The sequence below is a fragment of the Myotis lucifugus genome, unplaced genomic scaffold, assembly GCF_000147115.1.
Source record: "Myotis lucifugus unplaced genomic scaffold, Myoluc2.0 scaffold_186, whole genome shotgun sequence".
NCBI lineage: Eukaryota > Metazoa > Chordata > Mammalia > Chiroptera > Vespertilionidae > Myotis > Myotis lucifugus.
Genome location: NW_005871234.1, coordinates 1,137,871 through 1,160,347, shown reverse-complemented (window position 1 = coordinate 1,160,347; position 22,477 = coordinate 1,137,871). Strand labels below are relative to the sequence as shown.

At 36.7% G+C, this 22,477-nt stretch overlaps 1 protein-coding gene across 4 annotated transcripts in view; it reads left to right on the top strand.

The window, feature by feature from the left end:
• The window catches only part of EXOC6B (exocyst complex component 6B), a 477,149-nt gene that overhangs the window by 39,174 nt on the left and 415,498 nt on the right, over nucleotides 1–22,477 (top strand). For 2 of the 4 annotated variants that reach the window (XM_023760613.1, XM_006096760.3), the window contains exons 2-5: nucleotides 12,073–12,238; nucleotides 18,087–18,134; nucleotides 19,751–19,841; nucleotides 19,951–19,996. In XM_023760613.1, coding sequence (XP_023616381.1) covers nucleotides 12,073–12,238; nucleotides 18,087–18,134; nucleotides 19,751–19,841; nucleotides 19,951–19,996 — 351 coding nt within the window. Of the gene's footprint in view, nucleotides 1–12,072; nucleotides 12,239–18,086; nucleotides 18,135–19,712; nucleotides 19,842–19,950; nucleotides 19,997–22,477 lie in introns of those variants that run through there. The other 2 variants (XM_023760614.1, XM_023760615.1) reach the window with 2 other exon arrangements.

The window sequence follows — 22,477 nt, the reverse complement described above, 5'->3', positions numbered from 1 at the left end:
GGGATCAAGCCCACAACCCGGGCATATGCCCTGACTGGGAATCGAAACGGTGAACTCCTGGTTCATAGGTTGATGCTCAACCACTGAGCCATGCCAGCCGGGCTCCCACAGCTTTTTTATCCACTCATCTACTGTTGGGCACTTCGACTGTCTCCAGAGCTAGTTTATTGTAAATAACGCTGCTATGAACATAGGGGTACATATATTCTTTCTGATTGATGTTTTGGTATTTTTAGGATATATTCCCAGAAGTGGGATTGCTGGATCAAAAGGTAGTTCCATTTTTAATTTTTTAAGGAAATTCCATACTCTTTTCCAGAATGGCTGTACCAGTCTGCATTCTCACCAACAGTGCACAAGGGTTCCCTTTTCTCCTCATCCTTGCCAGCACTTGTTGTTTATTGATTTATTGATGGTAGCCATTCTGGCAGGTGTGAAGTGATACCTCATTGTAGTTTGAATTTGCATCTCTCTGATGATTTAGGTCTATTGGCCATCTGTATGTCTTCTTTAGAGAAGTGTCTATTCAGGTCCTTTGCCCATTTTTTAATTGAATTGTTTGTCTTCCTGGTGTTGAGCTGTACAAGTTCTTTATATATTTTGAAAATTAAACCCTTATCATATGTATCATTGGCAAACATGTTTTCCCATACAGCGGATTCCCTTTTCATTTTGTAGATGGTTGTTTTTGCTGTGTGGAAGCTTTTTAGTTTGACGTAGTCCCATTTGTTTATTTTTTCATTAGTTTTCCTTGCCCTAGGAGATATATCGGTAAAATTATTGCTACCCAAGATGTCTGAGATTTTATTTTCTATGTTTTCTTCTAGGATTAAATTTCTTTTAAAAAAAAATTAATTTCAGAGAGGAAGGGAGAGAGAGAAACGTTAATGATGAGAGAAAATCATTGATTGGCTGCCTCCTGCATGTCCCCCACTGGGGATTGAGCCCACAACCTGGGCATGTGCCCTGACCAGGAATCGAATTATGACCTCCTGATTATAGGTGGATGCTCAACCACTGAGCCATGTGGGCCAGGCCCTTCTAGGATTTTTATGGTTTCATGATTTATATTTAAGTCTTTTATCCATTTTGAGTTTATTCTTGTGTATGATGTAAATTGGTGGTCTAGTTTCATTTTTTTTCATGTACCTGTCCAATTTTCCCAACACCATTTATTAAAGAGACTGTTTTTACTCCATTGTATGCTCTTGCCTCCTCTTTCAAATATTAATTAGCCCTAGAGGCATAGGTTGATATCTGGGCTCTCTGTTCTATTCATTGATCTATATGCCTGTTCTTGTGTCAGTACCAGGCTGTTTTGGTTACAGTGGCTTTGTAATGTAGTTTGATATTCAGTATTGTGATCCTTCCACCTTTGTTATTATTATTATTATTATTATGATTATTGTTTTGTTGTTATTGTTAATCCTCACCCGAGGATATTTTTTCCATTGACATCTTTGAGAGAGTAAAAAGTAGGGAGGGAGAGGGAGAGAGACACACAGAGAGAGAAACATTGGTGTGAGACAGATACATCAATTGATTAGTTCCCATATGTGTCCCACCAATTTCTGGGTATTAATTTTGTGTTCTAGTACTCTGCCAAATTCATTTATTAGATCTAATGGTTTTTTGGTGGAGTCTTTAGGGTTTTCTATATACAATATCATGTCATCTGCAAATAATGACAGTTTTATTTCTTCCTTTCCAGTTTGGATGCCTTTTATTTCTTCCTCTTGTCTGATCAGTGTCTAGGACTTCTAGTACTATGTTGAATAAGAGTGGTGAAAGCGGACCTCCCTGTCTTGTTCCTGATCTTAAGGGAAACGCTTTTAGTTTTTACTTCTGTGCTTTTCTTAGGAGTTGGTACTATAAGTAACCCCTTCTCCTATAATTGAGCCATGATTGAAAACTCAGACATACACCTCCAACTTTTTTCAGAACGATGATCAGTATAAATCGACTTAGCTGTCCCACATGGTGTGTGGTAGGATTTCACTCTATGATAACCATTTAATAGAACACTTAATCCAGGTCAAAATAATGAAAATTTGGTAAGTAATAGGACATTTAGCATTGATTGGCTCTCCATGACTGTATATTACAGTGTCTAGTCTTAGTATGGGACTGATGTTTATCAATATGATATAGAGTTCTTGACTATTTTTGTGTTCTACCAAATACAAATCTTTAACAGACTTTCCCACCTTTCCCCTTAAAAAAGAAAAAAAAGACTTTGTCAATAAATTTTTTCTCTCCTTTGAGAGTTAGGTTGGTAAGGAGCATATAACCATGATGTTTGGGAGTTACCTGTTTCCTTTGTTGCAGCTTGATTGCCTATGGTTTAATCATCAGTAGTTGAGAAGGAAAGCAAAAAATGGCTCCAGGCTTACACAGTACCATAAAAAATTTCCACCTGGAATCAATTTTTTTCTAAAAGCCCTTAGGGACTGCTGTCACCCTCCCCCTTCTATTGGCAGCAAGGCCCAGAGAAACCCATTCACTTCAGAGCCAGGTCTTGTTGCAGTTTAATCGTCTTCTTTCTTCTAGCTTCCAGAGGAGGTTAGAGGAGAGCTAGGGAAATAAATTATTCCCAGACACTTCTCTTCTACAATAGGTTTTCTTGAACCTTTTAAGTTCTACCTTTTATTTCTCTTATTCTCTTTCTATTTAGCATTTAGCTGAAGTACCATTTTTTTTTTTGCACTGCTAGAACTTAAATTTACTTTTTAGGTAAGAATGTTTATTATTAACTCTAGTGCTTGTCTTTGGAGAAGATTTAAATGTTGAAACATTTTTGAGCACTGTTTTAGCTCTTTGTCATTTTATAATGCCTTCTCTGTGGGACACAGGCATTGTTCCAGGTGTAGATCCTCAAGGAATTCATGGTCCTGTAGGGAAGATATACATGTAAATAAATCTTTACAGTGTAGAGTGCTCAGTGTAGTACCCTTTCAAAAATATGAACAAAAAAAATTTCAAAACAAAAGAATATAAACTCAGCTTTCCACCAGTAAAAGTCATTAGTGGTGGTGCCTATTCATTTCTGGAATAATACTAGGCATTTGTTCATGAACTTTATGTAAAATAGGATGATAGTATTTCTAGTGAAATTTACTTCAAACCACACATGGTTTCATAGGTTCAAGGCCAGTTCAAATCTGTACAGTGTTAAAGTGAGGGCCAGGTGGTAAATGAGAATACTATGGCTGTTAAGGGTTACTATACTTGTATCACTTTTTATCAAGAAAGGGCTAGGTGCTTCAACAGATTTTGTTTATTCATTTTTAAACATAATTTTAAAATATACTCCTAAAAAAACTAGACTATTACATACTGCAAAATATATATTTTTTTAAATTGGCAAAATATTTTTATTGTAGATGAAATTGGCCTCTTTTGGGAAAAGATGCCTAATATCAGTATATCACTAAATAGGAAAAAGTATTTTTCAATATGAATATTCAAAGAATGACTCATGATGCTGTTTGCTGTAAATGCCTCCAAAGAGTGCAAACTTCAACTCTCTCTGGTTTGCAAACAGTTTCTTAGGTTCTACCTTGTTGGTAAGGAGGGGTAGCTTCTCAGTGTATAGTAGTTGTCCTAAGGAGGGAGGTTTTATAGGAGTGAGTTTTGATTTGGATATTGAAGGATGAGTAAGAATTTTCCAGATATAGTGTTAGTGAGGAGATTCTGGGCAGAGGGATATAGTACACTCAAGGAACTTGAGGTAGAGTTGTAGACTGAATGTGGGGAGCATTCAGAGATAAATTGGTACATGTAAGGGTCTTCTAAACTAGGGACTTTGGACTTGATCCTGAGGCAGGACTTAATTCTAAAGTGGTGTGTGTGTGTGTGGCCGTGTGTGTATGTATGTGTGTGTGTGTGTGTGTTTTTTATGATCACGATTTAATTTAAAGGAGATTACTGTGAAAGAAGTATTGAAGGTGGATTGTTAGGGAAATAAGAAGAAAGGTGAAAAGAGTTGTACAAAGAGAGATAATGAGCCAAGGCAGGGGAGGATAGGGAGGAAGAATAGCACAGAAGAGACCTTGTGGAATTAGAATTGGTAGGTCTTGCTGAATAATTGGATTGAGGTGTGAGATAGGGAGTGAAGAATGAAGGTTAACTTATATATTTCTTACAAACTATTGCATAGTTTGAATAACTCGGTAGTTGGTGGTACTTGAGATGGTGAATGTAGGAGGGAAGTACAGGTTTGAGTAGAAAGCTAATGAATGATTTCAACTTCTGACATGCAGTTGAGATGTTTTTGAGATGAATGGTGGTTAGATATTGAAGCTTATAGGATTTGGCAGAGATATGCCCTGGTGTTATTGTTTTGAGAAGCAAAGATATCTAATTACTAATGAAAGCTGAAATATTGATATCTCTGAGTGAGTATGTATGAGGCGTGAAAGGATATGAAGGAAGAAGATTTATTGGAGACTGAGAAGGAATATAAATGGAAGCTCTGGGAGTAGAGATTTAAGAAAGAAGTAATGGTTAGCTGTTGGCACATACAAAAGAGGAGTCAAGTAAATGATGAACTGAAGATTGAATATTTGATTTGACAATTAGCAGGCTTTTATTGACTTTAGCCAAAATTGGTTTATTGGCATGATGTGGGAAAGACTTTAGCCAAAATTGGTTTATTGGCATGATGTGGGAAAGAAACAGGTTACCCAGGGTTGAAGAGCAAGTCCAATTTGAGGAAATGGAGGCAGTGAGTGTAGATTGCTCTTTTAAGAATCTTAACTGTGAAAGAGAGAGAGAACAGAAAGATGTGTGTGTGCGCGCGTGCACGTGCGAGAGAGAGAGAGAGAGAGAGAGAGAGAGAGAGCTATGACACCAGAGGAAAATTATTAGAATAAAGATTTAAATTTAATAGTACCTTTTTTAAAAAAAAAGGAAAAAAAGAGCTGTGTTGTTTTTTTAAGGTAATAGAGATGAAACATTTGAAGGTACAGAAATTAAAAAAAGTATTGATGGAGTAATAACATTCCTGGATAGAGGATAAATGAGATATTTAGAATATAGGATTAGTCTTATATTGAGGTGGGATATTTATTTCATTGAAATAGTAAGGCACAAGTATAAGGGTAGATAGAGATATAGATAGATTTGTATATTGGAATGTTGGTGATAGATATTAAGTGAATCAGTAGTTTCATTTAGCCCCAACTTTTCATGTCTCAGTGTTAAACTTGACACTTTGAATTCCATGCAGTGTTTCCCAGGTTAGATTCAATGGGAATCATCAGGTTGTAGATGGATTATTTTTATTTGGCAGCAACATCCATAATCCTACTTTTAGCTGCCAGATTTCATGACCAGCACTGAACGCTGCAATGGAATAAGGTCTTATTGCACTTTAACTCAAATTGATACAGAGGACAAAGTGAAGCCACTTAACAGGTGTTGTGTCTTCAGTTACTTAGGGTGATTAATTGTTCTAACCATGTGACACTATCATGGTTATGGCAGTCTCTATATCAGGGGTCCTCAAACTTTTTAAACAGGGGGCCAGTTCACTGTCCCTCAGACCGTTGGAGGGCCGGACTATAGTTTAAAAAAAAACTATGAACAAATTCCTATGCACACTGCACATATCTTATTTTGAAGTAAAAAAACAAAACGGGAACAAATACAATATTTGTATTTGCATGTGGCCCGCGGGCCATAGTTTGAGGACCCCTGCTCTATATCCTTAATTTGAAGTTTCCTTGCTTTCATTAGTTTATTTCCTAATAATTTATTATTGATTTGAGTGATAGTTTATGACAAGTCCCCTTCTCTACTTTCCTTTACATTTAACCAATACCAGGCGTTTAGTAGGCTCTTTGGCTAGGTGCCAGTTGAAACTTCTCCACTCTGCTTTTGTCCCTCTGAAAATAGCCATTCTAGAAATGTGGGGTTCCCTTTCTGCCTTGAGGGAGATCTCCATCACAGCATTATTTTGGTTGCATGGGCTATCTTGGTGAAGTCAGTTGGGTATTTTGGTATCTGCAAAGGTGAAAAAGGATTTGAATGAATGTATTTGGTCACCTATAGCAATACAAAATCATTTGGCTCTAGTCTACAACTTAGATTTCATTAACTAACACCTGTTCCCCTATCATCGATGATATGCAGTGATCTACTTTCACTTTTATGTGCTTACAGCATTCACATTACCATAGTAAGGTCTGAATTACATTGATAGACAAACTGCAGTAAGGAAGGGGCTTTTAACTTTTATTGACCTTCTGCAATTTATCTTTCAACATCATGTTCAAGTCTGGTTTCCAACTTTATTTGTAACTTTTGCAGTAAACAAAAATACCAATGATGCTTTTATGGAGCTTAATGAGAAGAAAATGTTCCAGGACTAAAACGATGACAGAAGTTAAAAAACATATATATGAAAAAGAAAAGACCACAGTAAACTCTGGAATTTTTTCTTCAATTAATCAAAACCAAAAAGCAAATTATTCAGTCTTTTGTATCTTGAAGTTTTTGGTTCTGAAAACATCTCAACAGATAAACTTTGATGTGATTTTCTTTTGCATCTGTCTCTGAGAATGCAGTCAGAAGCGCACATTAGTTAAGTCTCCTGCCCTTCCTTCTTTTTCTCCATCTTCACATCCGTGGAGGATCTCCTTTGTGCCAGGCTCTGTGCTAGATGCTGGAGATAAAATAGGCAAGACACAGTGTCTCCCCATAAGGAGATTACCAGAGCAAATTGGAACTCTTCCGAGAGGAAGAATAATGGAATAGCTGTTGTATAAACAGATGTAACTAAAAGGCAATTTGCTCATCTTGAAGTAGAAGTCAGTCTCTCTCTCTCTCTCTCTCTCTCTCTCTCTCTCTCTCTCTCTCTCTTTCTAACACTTAGCTTTGGGTCAGGCTTCATATTGCATTAGCTTTTCCTAGTTGTATTTTCTTTGGGAGTCATGTTCAGATATATCAGTAACAAGCAATATAATTTTGATTAAGAGATTTAACTTTTCTTGGCCTCAGTTTTCTCCATTGCACAATAAGAGCTTTGTATTCCATCTTCAAGACCTCTTTCAATTCTAGGGGTCCATCTGACTTTTTTGCTTTCCTTGTTCTGAAAGGGGACAGACTGATGTACTCCAGAGGACACTTTCTAGATGTGTGAATTTGGCAGGATACTTAATCTTCTTGAGCTTCAGGTTCCTTATTTATAAAATGGGAATAATGTCTAATTTATAAGATGCATGGGATTTAAATGAGATTCCATATGCTCATAATATTATTTATTTTTATCTTATGACAAACGTATTTGAGCTAATGTAGGCTCTAGCAAGTGACATAATCTTATAATGGGCAATGATAGATATCTGTTGGATACAATGCCTGAAGTGCCATTTTATAAGTTAAAACCTCTCTTAATATGTACATGAAGTCTTGGTGGGATGTTCAGAGGTATGCGTCAGATATAGACCCTAGGATAAAACATTCACTTTATAAGGCAGCATTTATATAGTTGAGTCAAAATATAGCCCATAATAAGTTAATTTCCAAGAATTTCTTCTTGTTTATCTTTTACTAGGTACTTGGATATTCTTTGGGTTATCACAAATAATTTAACCAGTGATGCCATTTATTTCATAGTCTTATTTAACTCTGGCACACCAGGACATGTCAAAAGCACATGACCTTATTCTCAAAATTCTGTTTTCTGCCCTGACTGGTTTGGCTCAGTGGGTCGGCCTGCGGACTGAAGGGTCCCAGGTTCGATTCCGGTCAGGGGCATGTACCTTGGTTGCAGGCACATCCCCATTGGGGGGTGTGCAGGAGGCAGCTGATTGATGTTTCTCTCTCGTCGATGTTTCTAACTCTCTATCCCTCTCCCTTCCTCTCTGTAAAAAATCAATAAAATATATTTAAAAAAAATTCTGTTTTCTATCGGAAATGTAAATATTAGAGTACTTTATATAAAATGCAATTTAATAACTAGTTATAATTCTTTAGCCAGCAGGAGTATAGAATATAACTTTTCAATTTTTGAGCATTCCCTTGGACTTGGCCACATCAAGTTTAAGTTTCACAGAATGTTAGAAACAGGCCATCACTAGATGGCAGTCTTTCTCTAAGTTACTGTTGGGGTGAGGGCGGGGTGGAGGGGGCAAACTACTTTGTTCAAGTACAGTGTTGACTACCAATATTAGGTTAAATTTTATAGGTCTATGACCTTTCCAGAATTTAAGACTTTTTATTTTTGTTTTTAGCATTTTCTATCAGATAGTTATGCTGATTTGCACTCAGTAAAGCTGTGTATATACTTGAAATGTTGATTCAAGGTGAACTATTAGGTAGTGATCAATAATTGCCTTTTTCTATGGTAGGCAACTAGAAACAAGAACTTTAAATTAGTGGCTTAAAAAATCACCTTCCATTTTATTAAAATAAATTTTTTTAAAGCTTTCATCTTTTTTTTTTTTTAATTGATTGAGAGAGTAAGGGAGAGGTAGAGAGTGAAACATCGATGAGTATCCACCCGGCATGGCTCAGTGGTTGAGCATCAGTCTATGAACTAGGTTCTGGCACATTGCCTGGGTTGTAGGCTTGATCCCCAGTGGGGGCGGGGAGGGGGCGTACAGGAGGCAGCCAAGCAATAATTCTCTCTTATCATTGATGTTTCTATCTCTCGCCTCCCTTCCTCTCTGAAATAAAGATACATTAAAAAAACAGATTGAAAAAAAAGAAACATATATGAGAAAGAAACATCAACATCGATCGGCTGCCTCCTGCCCACCCCCAACTGGGGATCGGGATGAAAGTTGGGCATGTGCCCTTTCCAGGAATCGAACCAGTGACCTCATATATGTGCCTCTGCCTGTGCACACAAAATTAACATAAAATCTGGAAATTGTGGATTTCCTGATGCATACTCATGGAACACACGTTTATTAAACATAGTCCCAAACCCCTGTTTTGAACATATGGGTATTACATTTTATTCTAACTTCTAAAATTCTCAAGCTATTCTGTATGAAGACACACTATAAACCTTTCGTGTTATTCAACGTTATTATTAATTAAAGAGAGTATTAGAATCATAAAGGTCCTAATATAGGAGAAATAGGCAGGGGCTAGTGATGGGGTAGAGAAAATTCATTAACTTGCTTTGAACTACCTGTCTAGGCTATTCTGAAAATGTATGATTGTTTTTATTAATAATGTATGATGCACATAATTATTGACTGAACTTGAAAGTGGAAGTGAATTTAGAGTTGGGCTGATACTTCAGGGAATATGTAAGTGATTACTTCCTATTTTCTAAAAGAAAGATTAACAGGTTGGCCACACAACCAGGTAGTTAAAATCCATCTTTTCTTTCTTTGATTTATATATATTTTTTATAGGAAGTTCAAGGAGGTGGGGAGTCATTATTCACATGTTATAAATTTCTTAACTTTGGGATTTTCTTCTTGAGGTTATCTTTTGTAATATTAATGTAGACCTTTGGGAGGGAAAAATGAACAGAAGTTTTATATAGTAAAAGGAAATAGACTTGCTACTTAGAAGCATTACTGGTTCAAGATACAATTGAATTTGAAACCAAGTTATCTAATATTGAATAATGTCTGCTTATGCCATTTAGATTGATAAGTTTTTAGTGGTTTTTCCTCTTCTTCAAATGCAAGGGATTTTGATATCTTTACATGGAAACCTTTCTTTACCTTTTTTTTTTTTAAGGGGAAAGGTTTATGCTTATTTGAGGTAAGTTGGAAGGTCAATGGTAGGGAACTAGAGAGAAGAGAGAAATGAGGTTAGAAAGATAAAGGCTAGATAGATTATGTAGACTCCCGTAGACCATGGTAAGGGTTTAAGATTTTTTTCTCTTTGAAAAGAGAGGCCATGGGAGAAATTTAAGCAGGGGGATAACATCTGAATTATTGTTTTAACTGCTGTGTGTAGAGTGTGTGCATGCAGGTAGGGAGTGGGGGACATGAAGAATGGAGAATGGAGACTTTTAGCAAGCTATTGCATTGGTTAAGTGTGGCAATGATGCAGATATGGACTGGGGTTTTAGTGGACATGATGGGATGTGGTTAGTTTTAAGATATGTTTTGGATGTTGAGTTGTCAGGACTTTAATGGATTGGTATGGGGAGTATGGGATGTATGATGGAAAAAGATGAATTAGGTGTGATTCCTAGATTTGTATTTTTGACTCGGGCAACTGGATAGTGCCATTATCTGTGATGGGTTGGGTGAGTGTGGGTGGGGGGACATTTGGGGAAGGAACAGCTTTGGGAGTGGAGATAGTTTGGTGATAGATGATTTAAAAAAATATTTTTATTGATTTCAGAGAAGAAGGGAGAGGAAGATAGAAACATCAATGATTAGAGAGAAACAATGATTGGCTGACTCGTGCACACCCTCTACTGGGGATTGTGCCCACAACCTGGGCATATACCTGACCAGGAATTGAATCATGACCTCCTGGTTCATAGGTTGACACTCAGTCACTGAGCCACACTGGCCGGGCTAATTTTTTTTTCTTCCCTGTGTTAAATTTGAGATGGCTTTTAAAATCCAATTGGAGTTGTTAAATTGTGGCCAAATACTTGCATCTAATATTCAGGGAAGTGCACTGAATTGTAGGTATAAAGTAGGAGTAGGAAGTCATCACTATATGAATGGTATTTTAAAGCCATGGGATTAGATGGCACTGATTGGTGATAGAGGATAGAGAGGAGAAGAGATTTTAGGAATATTTAGTAAAATAACAGAGAAGAAGGAGCCCATAAAGGAAATTGAGAAGGCATGTCAGTGAAAGGATAAAAACTGCATTAGTGTGTACCATTGAAGTCTAGAGAAAAAAGTGTTTCAAGAAGAAAAGTGTGTTAAACCATAGCAAATGCTGCTATTAGATGGAGTAAGATTGAGAGTGAGGAAGTGGAAAGGAGTTTTGCTGGGAAGGGGAGCAGAGAAATAAGATGGTCCCTGGAGGGAACTGTGAATATAAAGACAGGTTTTGTAAAGTCGTGTATATATATCCTTAAGAATGATTTAGTAGAGTGGGATAAATACACGATGCAGGGGAGGGAAAAAGGGAATAATTGCAGGAGTCAAGTTCTTGAGACAACAAGGATTAACTAGTTAAGAGCTTGAAGTACTTTTCCATTACAGAAGGGTGGACAGAACAGGAGTTACAGATGCAGGTAAGTTGGTTGATTTTGGAGAAGAGGAAAGACTTTTTTTCTGTGGTCAGCAGCTGAGAGTGAGTGGTGGACATTTGAAGAGAGGAGAAAGTAGCCCTGACCGGTTTGGCTCAGTGGATAGAGCGTCGGCCTGTGGACTCAAGGGTCCCAGGTTCGATTCCGGTCAAGGGCATGTACCTTGGTTGCGGGCACATCCCAGGTGGGGAGTGTGCAGGAGGCAGCTGATTGATGTTTCTCTCTCATCGATGTTTCTAACTCTCTATCCCTCTCCCTTCCTCTCTGTAAAAAATCAATAAAATATATTAAAAAAAAAAAAAAAGAGAGGAGAAAGCAAGGTTTTTACCGACAGGTATTTTGAAGAATACAAAGTGCCTTTTTTTGTTTTTGTTTTTTGGTGGTGGTGGTGGTGGGAGATAAATTTAGTAGTATTATGTAGTGATGTTTATTAAGTGCCCAATTTATATTTGTAGTGATAGAGCCCACCTGAGTCTAGCCAGCACAGCTATGTGATTGTTCTCCAGCAGTGTCAGTTTCTTGGGTATAGTCATGGAGTATTTCAAGTTGTGTTTATCCAAAATTAAGTTTTTCTAGATTAATTTAACTGAGGAAGAAAAGTGCAAAGGACATGTAATTCAGTTCTTCATTTTATGATGAGAATTCTATGATGAATACTTTCAAACACTTAAATATTTCTGAATGAATAGGAAGCAAAATTTTGGATTTTCCTAAAAAATACTCATCTAGCATTGAAACAGTATTAATACAGCTGGATTACTCTGTGGTTTATGTACTTTCATATCTGATTTCCAAATAAATTTGCATCTAGGTTTGCAATTCTTTTTCTGTTTCTTAGAGTAAGTCTGGTGTAATCTTCATGCCATTTTTTTTTTAAGGTCTGTCTATGATGGTGAGGAACATGGACGATTCATGGAGAAGCTTGAAACTCGCATCCGCAATCATGACCGAGAAATTGAGAAAATGTGCAACTTTCACTACCAGGGTTTTGTGGACTCTATTACTGAACTGTTGAAAGTGAGAGGAGAAGCCCAAAAACTCAAAGTAAGAACACTCTAAGAGGGACTTTTTTTCTCTGTCCTGTGCTGGGGTTTTGACTAGCATTAAAGGAATAGGGACTACATTATAGGTTACATATTTACTATAAATAGGATTTTTGTATAGTAAGAAAGGAATTTGTACTGAAACATGGATAATTGGGATTATGGCTTTTAGCCAAAAAAGAAAACTTTTTAAAGTTAAATTTATTTGGGATGACTACATGTGATGAAAACCAGTAATAGAATAAGTAATAGTTTCTTTAAAACAGAAATTCATGACATCTATTTACTTCTTTGTTAGATAAAAGTCATCCCTGTAGAATGATGGTATTGCAGGGCCTGGCTATAGAAGTTGGCAGCATGGCAACCTAAGCCAAAGGGAAAAAAAATCAGTGATAGTTGTGGAGTGTCTTCTACCAAAGCATGAATTCTTTCTTGATATGACAGATTTAAGTTCAGGAAGGAGGCTAGCCATGTTAGTTTGGTACCTGGCCTAGCAATTTCACTTCTCTTGGGTAGCTGACTTTGCTTATTGATTTTAAATCTCACCACTTCACCAAACTCTTCTATTATTTTTAATAATTTACATGTACATTTTTTGAGTTTACATAGAAAACTCATATGATCTGCAAGTAATAAGAGCTTTATTTCCTTCTTTCCAACCTTTATACTTTCTTTATTTGTTTTTTGTTTTTGTTTTGGTCTTATTAGAATTTGAATTAAAGTCTCCAAAGGATATACCTGGGGTATAGGGAACTTGATAGTGAGTGTAAAATCATCTATAATAATAAAAGTGTAATATGCTATTTAGACCGGATGTCCTTCTGGGCGTCCTTCTGGATGAAGCCATGGTGCTGCACCGAGGCAGAGGCAGCTGCTGCAGTGGCGGGAGCTGAGGCAGAGGCTCCTGGCCGCTGTGGCAGCGCTAAGGATGTCCGACTGTCGGCTTAGGCCCGCTCACCACAGGGAGCAGGCCTAAGCCATCAGTCAGACATCCTCCGAGGGCTCCTGGACTGTGAGAGGGTGCAGGTCGGGTTGAGGCCCCCCGCCCCCCCCCCAGTGCATGAATTTCGCACACCAGGCCTCTAGTATAAAATAATACACTGGTAAGAAAAGCAAATAAACAATTTTATTGAGGGGAAAAGTGGACTATTAAATGTTTAAAATTATATTTTAAAGCTACAGTGATTTAAAAGCCAATTTAACAGCAAAATCTGGCCTGAATGGATATGAAGCTATCAAACTTCTTACTCAGCCACCCCAGCTTCACACCCTCACCTTAGTCTTTTTTTTTTTTATGTTCCTGGAACACTTGTATTCCAAACTTCTCCCTTCACTCTCTGTGCCCCTCATGCTGGGTGCCAGGATATTCTGTCTTCAGTTACTGAAATAGTCAAGTGTAGGCAGGTAGCAACAGAATATTGCCTATAACGCTCACCAACTGCTGGTTGGTACTCATCTTTTCCTTCAAGTTGCAAATTCCTTTAAATCATTCAGGATGTCCTTGAGGAGAAACAAGAATTAGGGACTACCAGTTCAGGTTTTTTGGCTGCTTAGGCTGCACTCACTCATTCTAAGAATTGGGGGGGATTACAGTTTAGCAGTATACCTTGGAGGCTCTGCTCTAGGGGGATCCATTCAACTAGGGTTAAGAACCTATGAAATTTAGAGGTTCTTGAATTCTAGAAAAGAGTTTAGAAAATGGAAAAGGTTAAGCATTAACTGTTCAATACTATTTTAACATAACAATGATAAGAAACTACTCTATAGGAAGCCTGCTATTTCTTTTGATTCACAGCATGTGTGTGTGTCTGTATGTGTGTATTTGTGTATTATGAATCTTGAGAAGTTGCATCCTAGAGGGGCAGTATAGTTACTTTTCATTGTTATGTTAAAACTAGAGGCCTGGTACACGAATTCATGCATGGGTGGGGTCCGGCCTGCCCACCCTGATCGGGCCAATTGGGCCAGATCAGCCAGGGGAGGGGTCGTGAGTGGTTGGCCGGCTGGCCCTGCCCTTTGGTTGAACTCCCAGTTGAACTGGTCAAACTCCCGGTTGAGGGGACAATTTGCATATTAGCCTTTTATTATATAGGGTAGTATTGAAATAGTAATTTCTTATCAGAAGCATTGTTAGGCTATTATGGATACGTTTTAGTATCTGGTTTGCATGAAATCAATTAGTGGGCCGTGATCAATATTCTTCTTTTTTTTAAAAAATATATTTTATTGATTTTTTACAGAGAGGAAGGGAGAGGAATAGAGAGTTAGAAACATCAATGAGAGAGAAACATCGATCAGCTGCCTCCTGCACACCCCCTGTTGGGGATATGCCCGCAACCAAGGTACATGCCCTTGACCTGAGTCCACAGGCCGACGCTCTATCCACTGAGCCAAACCGGTCAGGGCTCTTAACAAGAATTGATATGAAATAGACTAGACTAGACTGAAATAGACTAGACTAGACTAGAAAATAAAGTGTATTACATGCAGTAAAGGTAAACAAAGCTTCTTGAAGATTTTGCTTCAGTTTGTGTGTGTGTGTGTGTGTGTGTGTGTATTCCCTATACTTGTGTACTGGGCTGCAGTATAAAATGTATTTCTTGTAATGAGTTTAACGAAAAAAAAACTCAGAAATGTTGTCTTTATATGGTAAACAAGGTTTTCTAGCAGATTCAATGATACTGTTTAGTAATATTTATGGAAGGCTGAATTTTATGAGATGTCCACTTTAGGGTAAAATAATCAAATTATTCTAGAATACCTGCTCTAAAGGGATAACACTGCCATTCAGGGCATCCTACCCCATTTTTATTCACATTGCTTAAAAGCTTTTTCTTGCACTGAGTTAATATTTATTCTATTTTCTAGTAACATCCATTTATTGGTTTGAGTAGTAAGCACTATTTTTAGGCTAACACCTTTTTTCTGATGGGTCTTGAGATGTTTGAAGGACAGTTGCTGTCCAGGTATGGAGTATAGTGTATAGTGCCCAGGTTTAGCATATAGTGTCTCCAAGAGAATATATCCCCCTCTTTGTGAGACAGGCTGAGTCTCTCCTAGAAAAGTTTGGAATTTCAATCAGTTGCCCCTCAAACTCTGTACCTAATTAGTGCCAGGAATCGCTTTCTCCAGCAGAGATTTTCTTGACCCTAATGCATATACAGTTAAGCCCCTGAATGATCAATTGCGAGACCTTATGCTCATTATAATAGTAAAAATACACCGCCCTGGGTGGGGATTTAACATGCTAATGAGACATGCAACTGCGAAAGTGCCAAAGAGTCTCCGCCCCTACATACTTAGATGTCATACTTACACATCATCTTTCCTGCCTCCACTAATTTCAAACTGTTCTCTGGCGTTTGTTTAGAGAGCAGCATTTCTCTTTCTCCCTTTAAATCAGGGGTCCTCAAACTACGGCCCGCGGCCACATGCAAATACAAATATTGTATTTGTTCCCGTTTTGTTTTTTTACTTCAAAATAAGATATGTGCAGTGTGCATAGGAATTTGTTCATAGTTTTTTTTTTTAAACTATAGTCCGGCCCTCCAACGGTCTGAGGGACAGTGAACTGGCCCCCTGTTTAAAAAGTTTGAGGACCCCTGCTAAATGTTGCTTCCCTGTATGCTTGAGCTATATATATAATGAGCCCTACTTATGTGGTGAACTCTCTAGAGTTCTGTGTTGGGAGTTTCCAAGAACCCAGGTTGGTTAAATGGTAGAAATCTCCTCTTTCATGTAGGACACCTGGGTTTGATTCTGACCAATGCAGACTAGGCCCTGGTCTCTGGTGATCTTTCATTTCTATCCTGGGAGAATGAAAGAATCCTGGGCACTGGTAACATTTCAGCTAAAAATTCCTCTTTCTATTTTTCATGTGGGTAGCTTTGACTCCCTCTTCAAACATTATCACGGCTAATCATGCTTCAGTTTGCCAATGACTTTCCTAAAACATGGCATCTGAATGTAATTCTCATACTGTGATTTTAAAGACTTACTGTCTCATTTATTGTAGACCAAAGATCAGCAAACTGTATCTTGCAGGCCAAATCCAGCTTGCCTCATATTTTTGTAATTAAAGTTATTGGAATATAGCAATGCCCATTCACTTATGTTTTTGGCTGCATTCTTGATACAATGGCAGAGCAGAGTTGTTGCAACAGAGACTATCTACCTGCCCCTTTAGAAGAACAATTTGCTGACTCCTGTTTTAGACAACATGTTTATTAATGTAGTCTTAGAGCATTTGGATGGCTACATCCCACTCTCTCTTTTTTTAAAATTTAAATTTTTTATTGTTTAAAGTATTACGTATGTCTCCTTTTCCCCCCATTGACCTCTCCCCGGCCATTCCCACCTGCTAGCACATGCCCTCACCCTCCTGTCTGTGTCCATGGGTTATGCTTACATGCATGCATACAAGTCCTTTGGTTGATCTCTTACCCCTTCTCCGCCCCCCGCCCCCCCCCAAAACATCACATTCTTAATTCATGTTGAACTCACAGGCCAATGAAATGTTTCTCATGTGGTGCTATTAAATAAATAATCAAGAGGGAATTTGAGGATTTCTTGCTTCTGTTTTATACTTTATAAGGACTTTCTGGAGGAGGTCAGAATTCATTTTGTCTTTGAAAGAGGGTGCATATGGTAATCTGCTCTGAAAATGATAGTCCAGGTATAGTTTAGGGCAATGTTTTCAAAAGTCCGTTACTGAAAAACTAGTTTCTTGATATGATCCTCAATAAAAGGGTGTTATGCTAAATAACTTTGGAAAAGACTCTGTATGATATCCCCTTCTTGGGCATTCACAGTGCATGTACTAAATTAAAGGCTTCAAGAAATCCTCAGTAAACTCATCTGTTCAGTGGTATTTCCCATACATATTGTGTATGTATGTGTGTTTGTGTGTGTATGTGTGTTTGTGCATGTGTGCACCTCTGTGTGCAAATATAGAGTACCCAATAACTAACATTTCTTGGTGTTTCTAAGGAACATAATAGGAAAAGCTGGGTTAAAGGAATGCCTTAAAAGTATAAGTAGTGGCAGTTACTGGTAGAAGGGTAGAGAGCCTTTGTCAAAGAAAGCTTTAGAAGTTAATATTGCTCATGTTTTGATAATGTCTGAGATGGTGAGGAAATTACTATTCTATGTATTTATATATTTTTTATATCACTTGAGTCTTCAAAAGTAGATATCCCCAAAAGTGGTTCCAATTCCTTTAAATTATGAACTCTAGATAATTTTAAGGCTTGTTCACATAGGTTTGACTATCTGATGGAGAGATTAATTTAGAAAAATGGGAATATGGAAGCATTATGGGCTGTCAACAATTAATGATACAAAAAAATTAAATTAAAATATTTTTTAAAGTTAGGATAATAAATAGGTTAAATTTGGCCTGAGTTAAAAAGTTCAGTTTAACTTCCAGGAACACATTAGTGAAGTGAGGAATATCTATGATAAAATTTGTTCTTTTTGCACAAAGTAGAGATGGTAAGATTTTGTGTGGGTTATTTTTTCTACTTCCTTTTTCTTTTCTTTTCAAAATTTAAGTATGATTTTTAGTTGTTACAGTATTGTTTGGAATATTCAAAATGGAACATACCTCTTAGTAAATTTTTCTTTTCTTTTTTTTTTTAATTTTTCTTATCATTGTTGAAGAGGCCATGCAACATTTAGTAGAAAAGTTGATATAATTTCAACCAAGAGGATGCCATTAAACCCAAATGTGGTGGAATACCGAAGCTACCTGAATATTTATTCTCAGTCTTTTCATTGTAAATTTTGATCTTATCCAACTGTTGCCTAAATGTTTGTTTTTATGAGTTTAAATTGTCTTCTCTCCACAGAATCAAGTGACGGACACTAATAGAAAACTACAACATGAGGGAAAGGAAGTAAGGCCAGTTTACCTTTTGAAAAAAACCTTTTCTGTTTTCTGTCATTCTCTTTTAATGATTATGTTCTTGACTTAGTGGCTTGTAAGACCATAAGCCGTATATTGGAGGCATTTGGATATTATTGTTGCTGCTCCTAATGTTTATCTGAATTAAATGAATGCAACCAGTAGAAAGCTTAATGAGAGAGGATGTAGCCTTTCTTAGTTGTGTTTTGAAATCACTTGGGTAGTCATCATAAGAACAGTGCTGTTCCCTCTGGCTGGAATGCTCTTTTCCCAATATTTATTCACTTCACACCTTTCTGTTTTGTAATGAGGCATTTTCTAGCCACTTTATTTGAAATTGCAGTTTCACTCTCAACCCCAGTATTCTTTTTACCTTTCTTGCTTTATTTTTCTCCATTACATCTATCACGCTCTGATGTTATATATTTTTATTTATATATTTGTGTTTTTTTTCTTTTGGTCTATCTTCTTTCATTAGAAATTAAACTCCGTGAGGTCAGGAATTTTTGTTTGTTTTATATATTGCTATATCCCCTCTACCTGTCTAAATAGTGACTGGAACTAAGTGGATGCTCCATAAACACTTGTTAAAAAGATTTAATTAATATACTCATCAATTAAATCATCACAGTTTACAACATTATTTTATATCCATTTTCTCACTTGATCTTCATGACAGACTTATGACAAAGTCAGGACAGTTGTTATCACTATTTTATTGATGAGGAAGTTAAAACATGATTTGCTAAAGTTTATATAGTAAATGGGAAGACTGGGACGAAAACTCTCTGATTTGCATGTAGTCCATTTTAGTTCTTTGTATTATGTACCTTACTTATTGCCTAATATTTATTGTTAACTCCCAATAATGTTGAAGATTAGCTCTTGATCATAACTTACTCAGGACCATTTTCTCTTGTTCTTTTTTGCATGGTATCTAAACAGATAACATTTTAAGTTATGACTATGGGAATATTACAAGAGGCTATGTAGATAGATTAGTACTTTTTGAAAGTTTGGCACATATTTTAAATTTTGCAGAGAGTAAATTCTTCTAGTTTTATTGTGGTCTGACATTAGACCAAAGCCTTTAAAACAGCTTTGGGTAAAAAAATTGAGTTACTCTTCCCTAAACTGGAATTTTTGGAAAAGCACAACTTCTAAGTGTGTGGTTTATTTATTGAAATAGAGTATTAGTTGAGATTATTTTAAAGACTTATTTGAAGTTGCATAGGAAGGGTTACTTTTCTCTAGTACTCTAGCAATGATGGAAGAAATATAGGATTTTTTCAGAAGATGAAACCATAAACCATGAAGAATCTGAATAGGGTTTGAGAAAATCTGAATATTTTCTTGTTTCTCCCTGGATAGCCTCTGAATTTAGGATTTCATTTTACCTAGCCTTTCCTTGTATCTTGAGGAGAAAGAAGGAAACCACATAGGAATGTTTTACTGGTTGAGAAAGGTGGTTCTTTAGTTACTTGGCAGGTCTTACTATGAAACTGCCTGGGATTTTCTGATGAATTGAACACAGGGTGGAAAAATGTGACTGAAAGCTTTTTATTTACAGCTATTGGCATAATTCAGTTTTTTCCCCCTCTTGCCAAGCTGGTAATAGCAATGGAAGAGCTGAAGCAGTGTCGACTACAACAGAGAAATATTTCTGCCACTGTTGATAAATTAATGCTGTGTCTTCCAGGTGAGGAACTAGAAATGGAGTAGGATTCTTGATGCAATTCCTTTAGCTTTAATTAGTGTTTCACTTTCTCTAAATAATGATTGTGTGCTTTTCCCCCTTCTCTTTCAAGTTCTGGAGATGTATAGCAAACTGAGGGACCAGATGAAAACTAAAAGGTAAGATTTTTTTTATATTGAATATCTTTTGCTACCTAAAATTTCTATTATTTAGAATACTTTCAAAGTATATATTTCGCATAACCTTTAAAAATAAAGTTCATATAACATCTTCTCTAGACTTTTGTATAGCTATTGATTTATCCTAAGATTTATTTACATATACTAGTGGTATGCTGATTTATTTTGTCATGTATTATGTTTAATAAGAAACAGTACTCAGTTTGAGTTTAGAAGACCTAGTCTTCCAGGGGAAAAACCTATAACTGTTTTAGTGATAGTTGGTTTGAGAAACATGCTTTGGTTTAGTATTATAGTAGAATAGTTACTGGTTCTGGTGCAGGTGTTCTCCATTGTAACAGAACCAATTGTGTGTGTGTGTGTGTGTGTGTGTGTGTGTGTGTGTAAATAGAGAGGGAGAGTGAGAGGCCACTTTAAGGAATTGATTCACATGACTATGGAGGTTGGAGAGTCTAAAATCTGTGGAGTAGGCTGATAGGCTAGAGCAATGGTTCCCAACCTTTTTTTTGGTTATGCCCCACCTAAGAATCTCTAAAATCCTGATGCCCACCCCTGTGACATATAATTTTTATTATTCAAAAAGTGAACTCCTATTCACGTGGAGGAAGGCTAAAAGGCCATTAACTTGGTCTAAACAAGCTTCCAAAGATCATGGCATCCATGAAAGAGAAAAATAAAAGGACAAAAGGACAGTTGAAGTACTGAGGAAGAAATCACTAAGAAATTGTTAAAAAAAATGAAGTAATATGAAAATATAGCAAGTAAAGTTTCATAATATATAATAGAGAACTGAAATGCATAAATATGTCACAATATATACTTATATACTGTATATGAGGCCCCTAGAACCATAAGAAATGCAAAAAATTCACTGTTAATAACTCATTCTCGAATTGGCCCCCCTTAAAAGTCGAATTGCCCTCCTGCTCCCCCCTCTTACCCTCCCCCCCACCCCCCACCTTCCCTCTGAAATTTGTCAGTCTGTTCCATGCTTGTATGTCTCTGGGTCTATTTTGTTCATTAGATTCTACATATGAGTGAGATCATGTGATACTATCTTTTTCTGACTGGCTTATTTCACTTAGCATAATACTCTCCAGGTCCAAATGCTCTGTAGTAGTCTATTATATGAATAATTCACATCTCCTCTTACAGTTCTGGTGGCTGTTAGAAAGTGCTGTTCACCAGTATCTCTAGCTGATCCTTCTCTTGGCACATAGTAGGATTATATTTTCTTGAGCTCGCTTGGGCTGTGTAACTTTTTGGCTAATAAGATGTGAGCAGAAGTGATGAGTGTTACTTTTGGGTTTAGCAATTAATTTCTAGTGTAAGTCCCTCCAGAGTTTTATTTTCCCCTGGTCATGACAAATGGTAGCTTTAAAAGATGGTGTTTGAGTTCATATTTGTAATGAGCAGAGCTTCCCTGCCAACCTGTTATGGGTGTATAACATGAGTAAGTTATAAATCTTTGTTTTAAGCGACTGAGATTTTTCAGATTGTTGTTACTATAGGATAACTGACCTGACTGATGCTATGAGGGTCATTTGTTATGTTTCCAGTTGTTTGCTATGCAGATAATGGTGCAGTAACTATCCGTGTTCATGTCTCTTTGGGCTTACATTCAAGGTTTCCTGAGAACAGTGCTCTTCAAATATTGCTATGTTTATAAATCACTTGGGGATTTGTTAAATGTAGATTTTGATTGAGTGGATCTGGGATTCTGTGCAGCCACAATGCAACAGAGAATAGAAATAAACATTGATAGATTAGTAGCATCTAATCCTCATACTTGATTTAAATTTAATCATGTTCTTTATAGCAAAAGAATCTAGTTTAAATCATGAACTACGTCTAGTGCTCATGTCTCTTAAGTTTTCTTCAATCTGGAACCATCCTTAGTCTTTCCTTGATTTTCATGACCTTGTCACTTTTGAAGATTACAGGCCATTTATTATATAGAATGCCTCTCAATTTGGGTTTGTCTGGTTATTCCTAATGATTCGATTCATGCTATGTGTCTTTGGCTATAATATCATAAAAGTGGTACTGTGATCTCATTGCATTCTATCAGGTGGCAGAAAATTTGATTTGTCCTATCACTGATTATATTCACTTTGATTACTTTATTTAGATGGTGCCTGACAGACTTTTCCATTGTAAAGTTACACTTTTTCCCCTTTGTAATGAAAATTTTTTGGGGAGGTCATTGTACTTATGTTTATTTTTCTTGTCTTATTGAGCTGGCTAGCACCTGTAGTGCAGTGTTGAATAGAAGATATTTTTTGTCCTGATATTAGGGGGGAAAGCATTTCACCATTAAGTAACATGTTATAGTTTTTTTGGTACATGCCATTCATATGATTGAGACAGTTCCCTTCTATTTTTGGTTGTTGAAAGTTTCTATTAGGAAGGAAAAAAATTTTTTTTTGTCAAATGCTTTTTCTATGTCAATTGAGATGG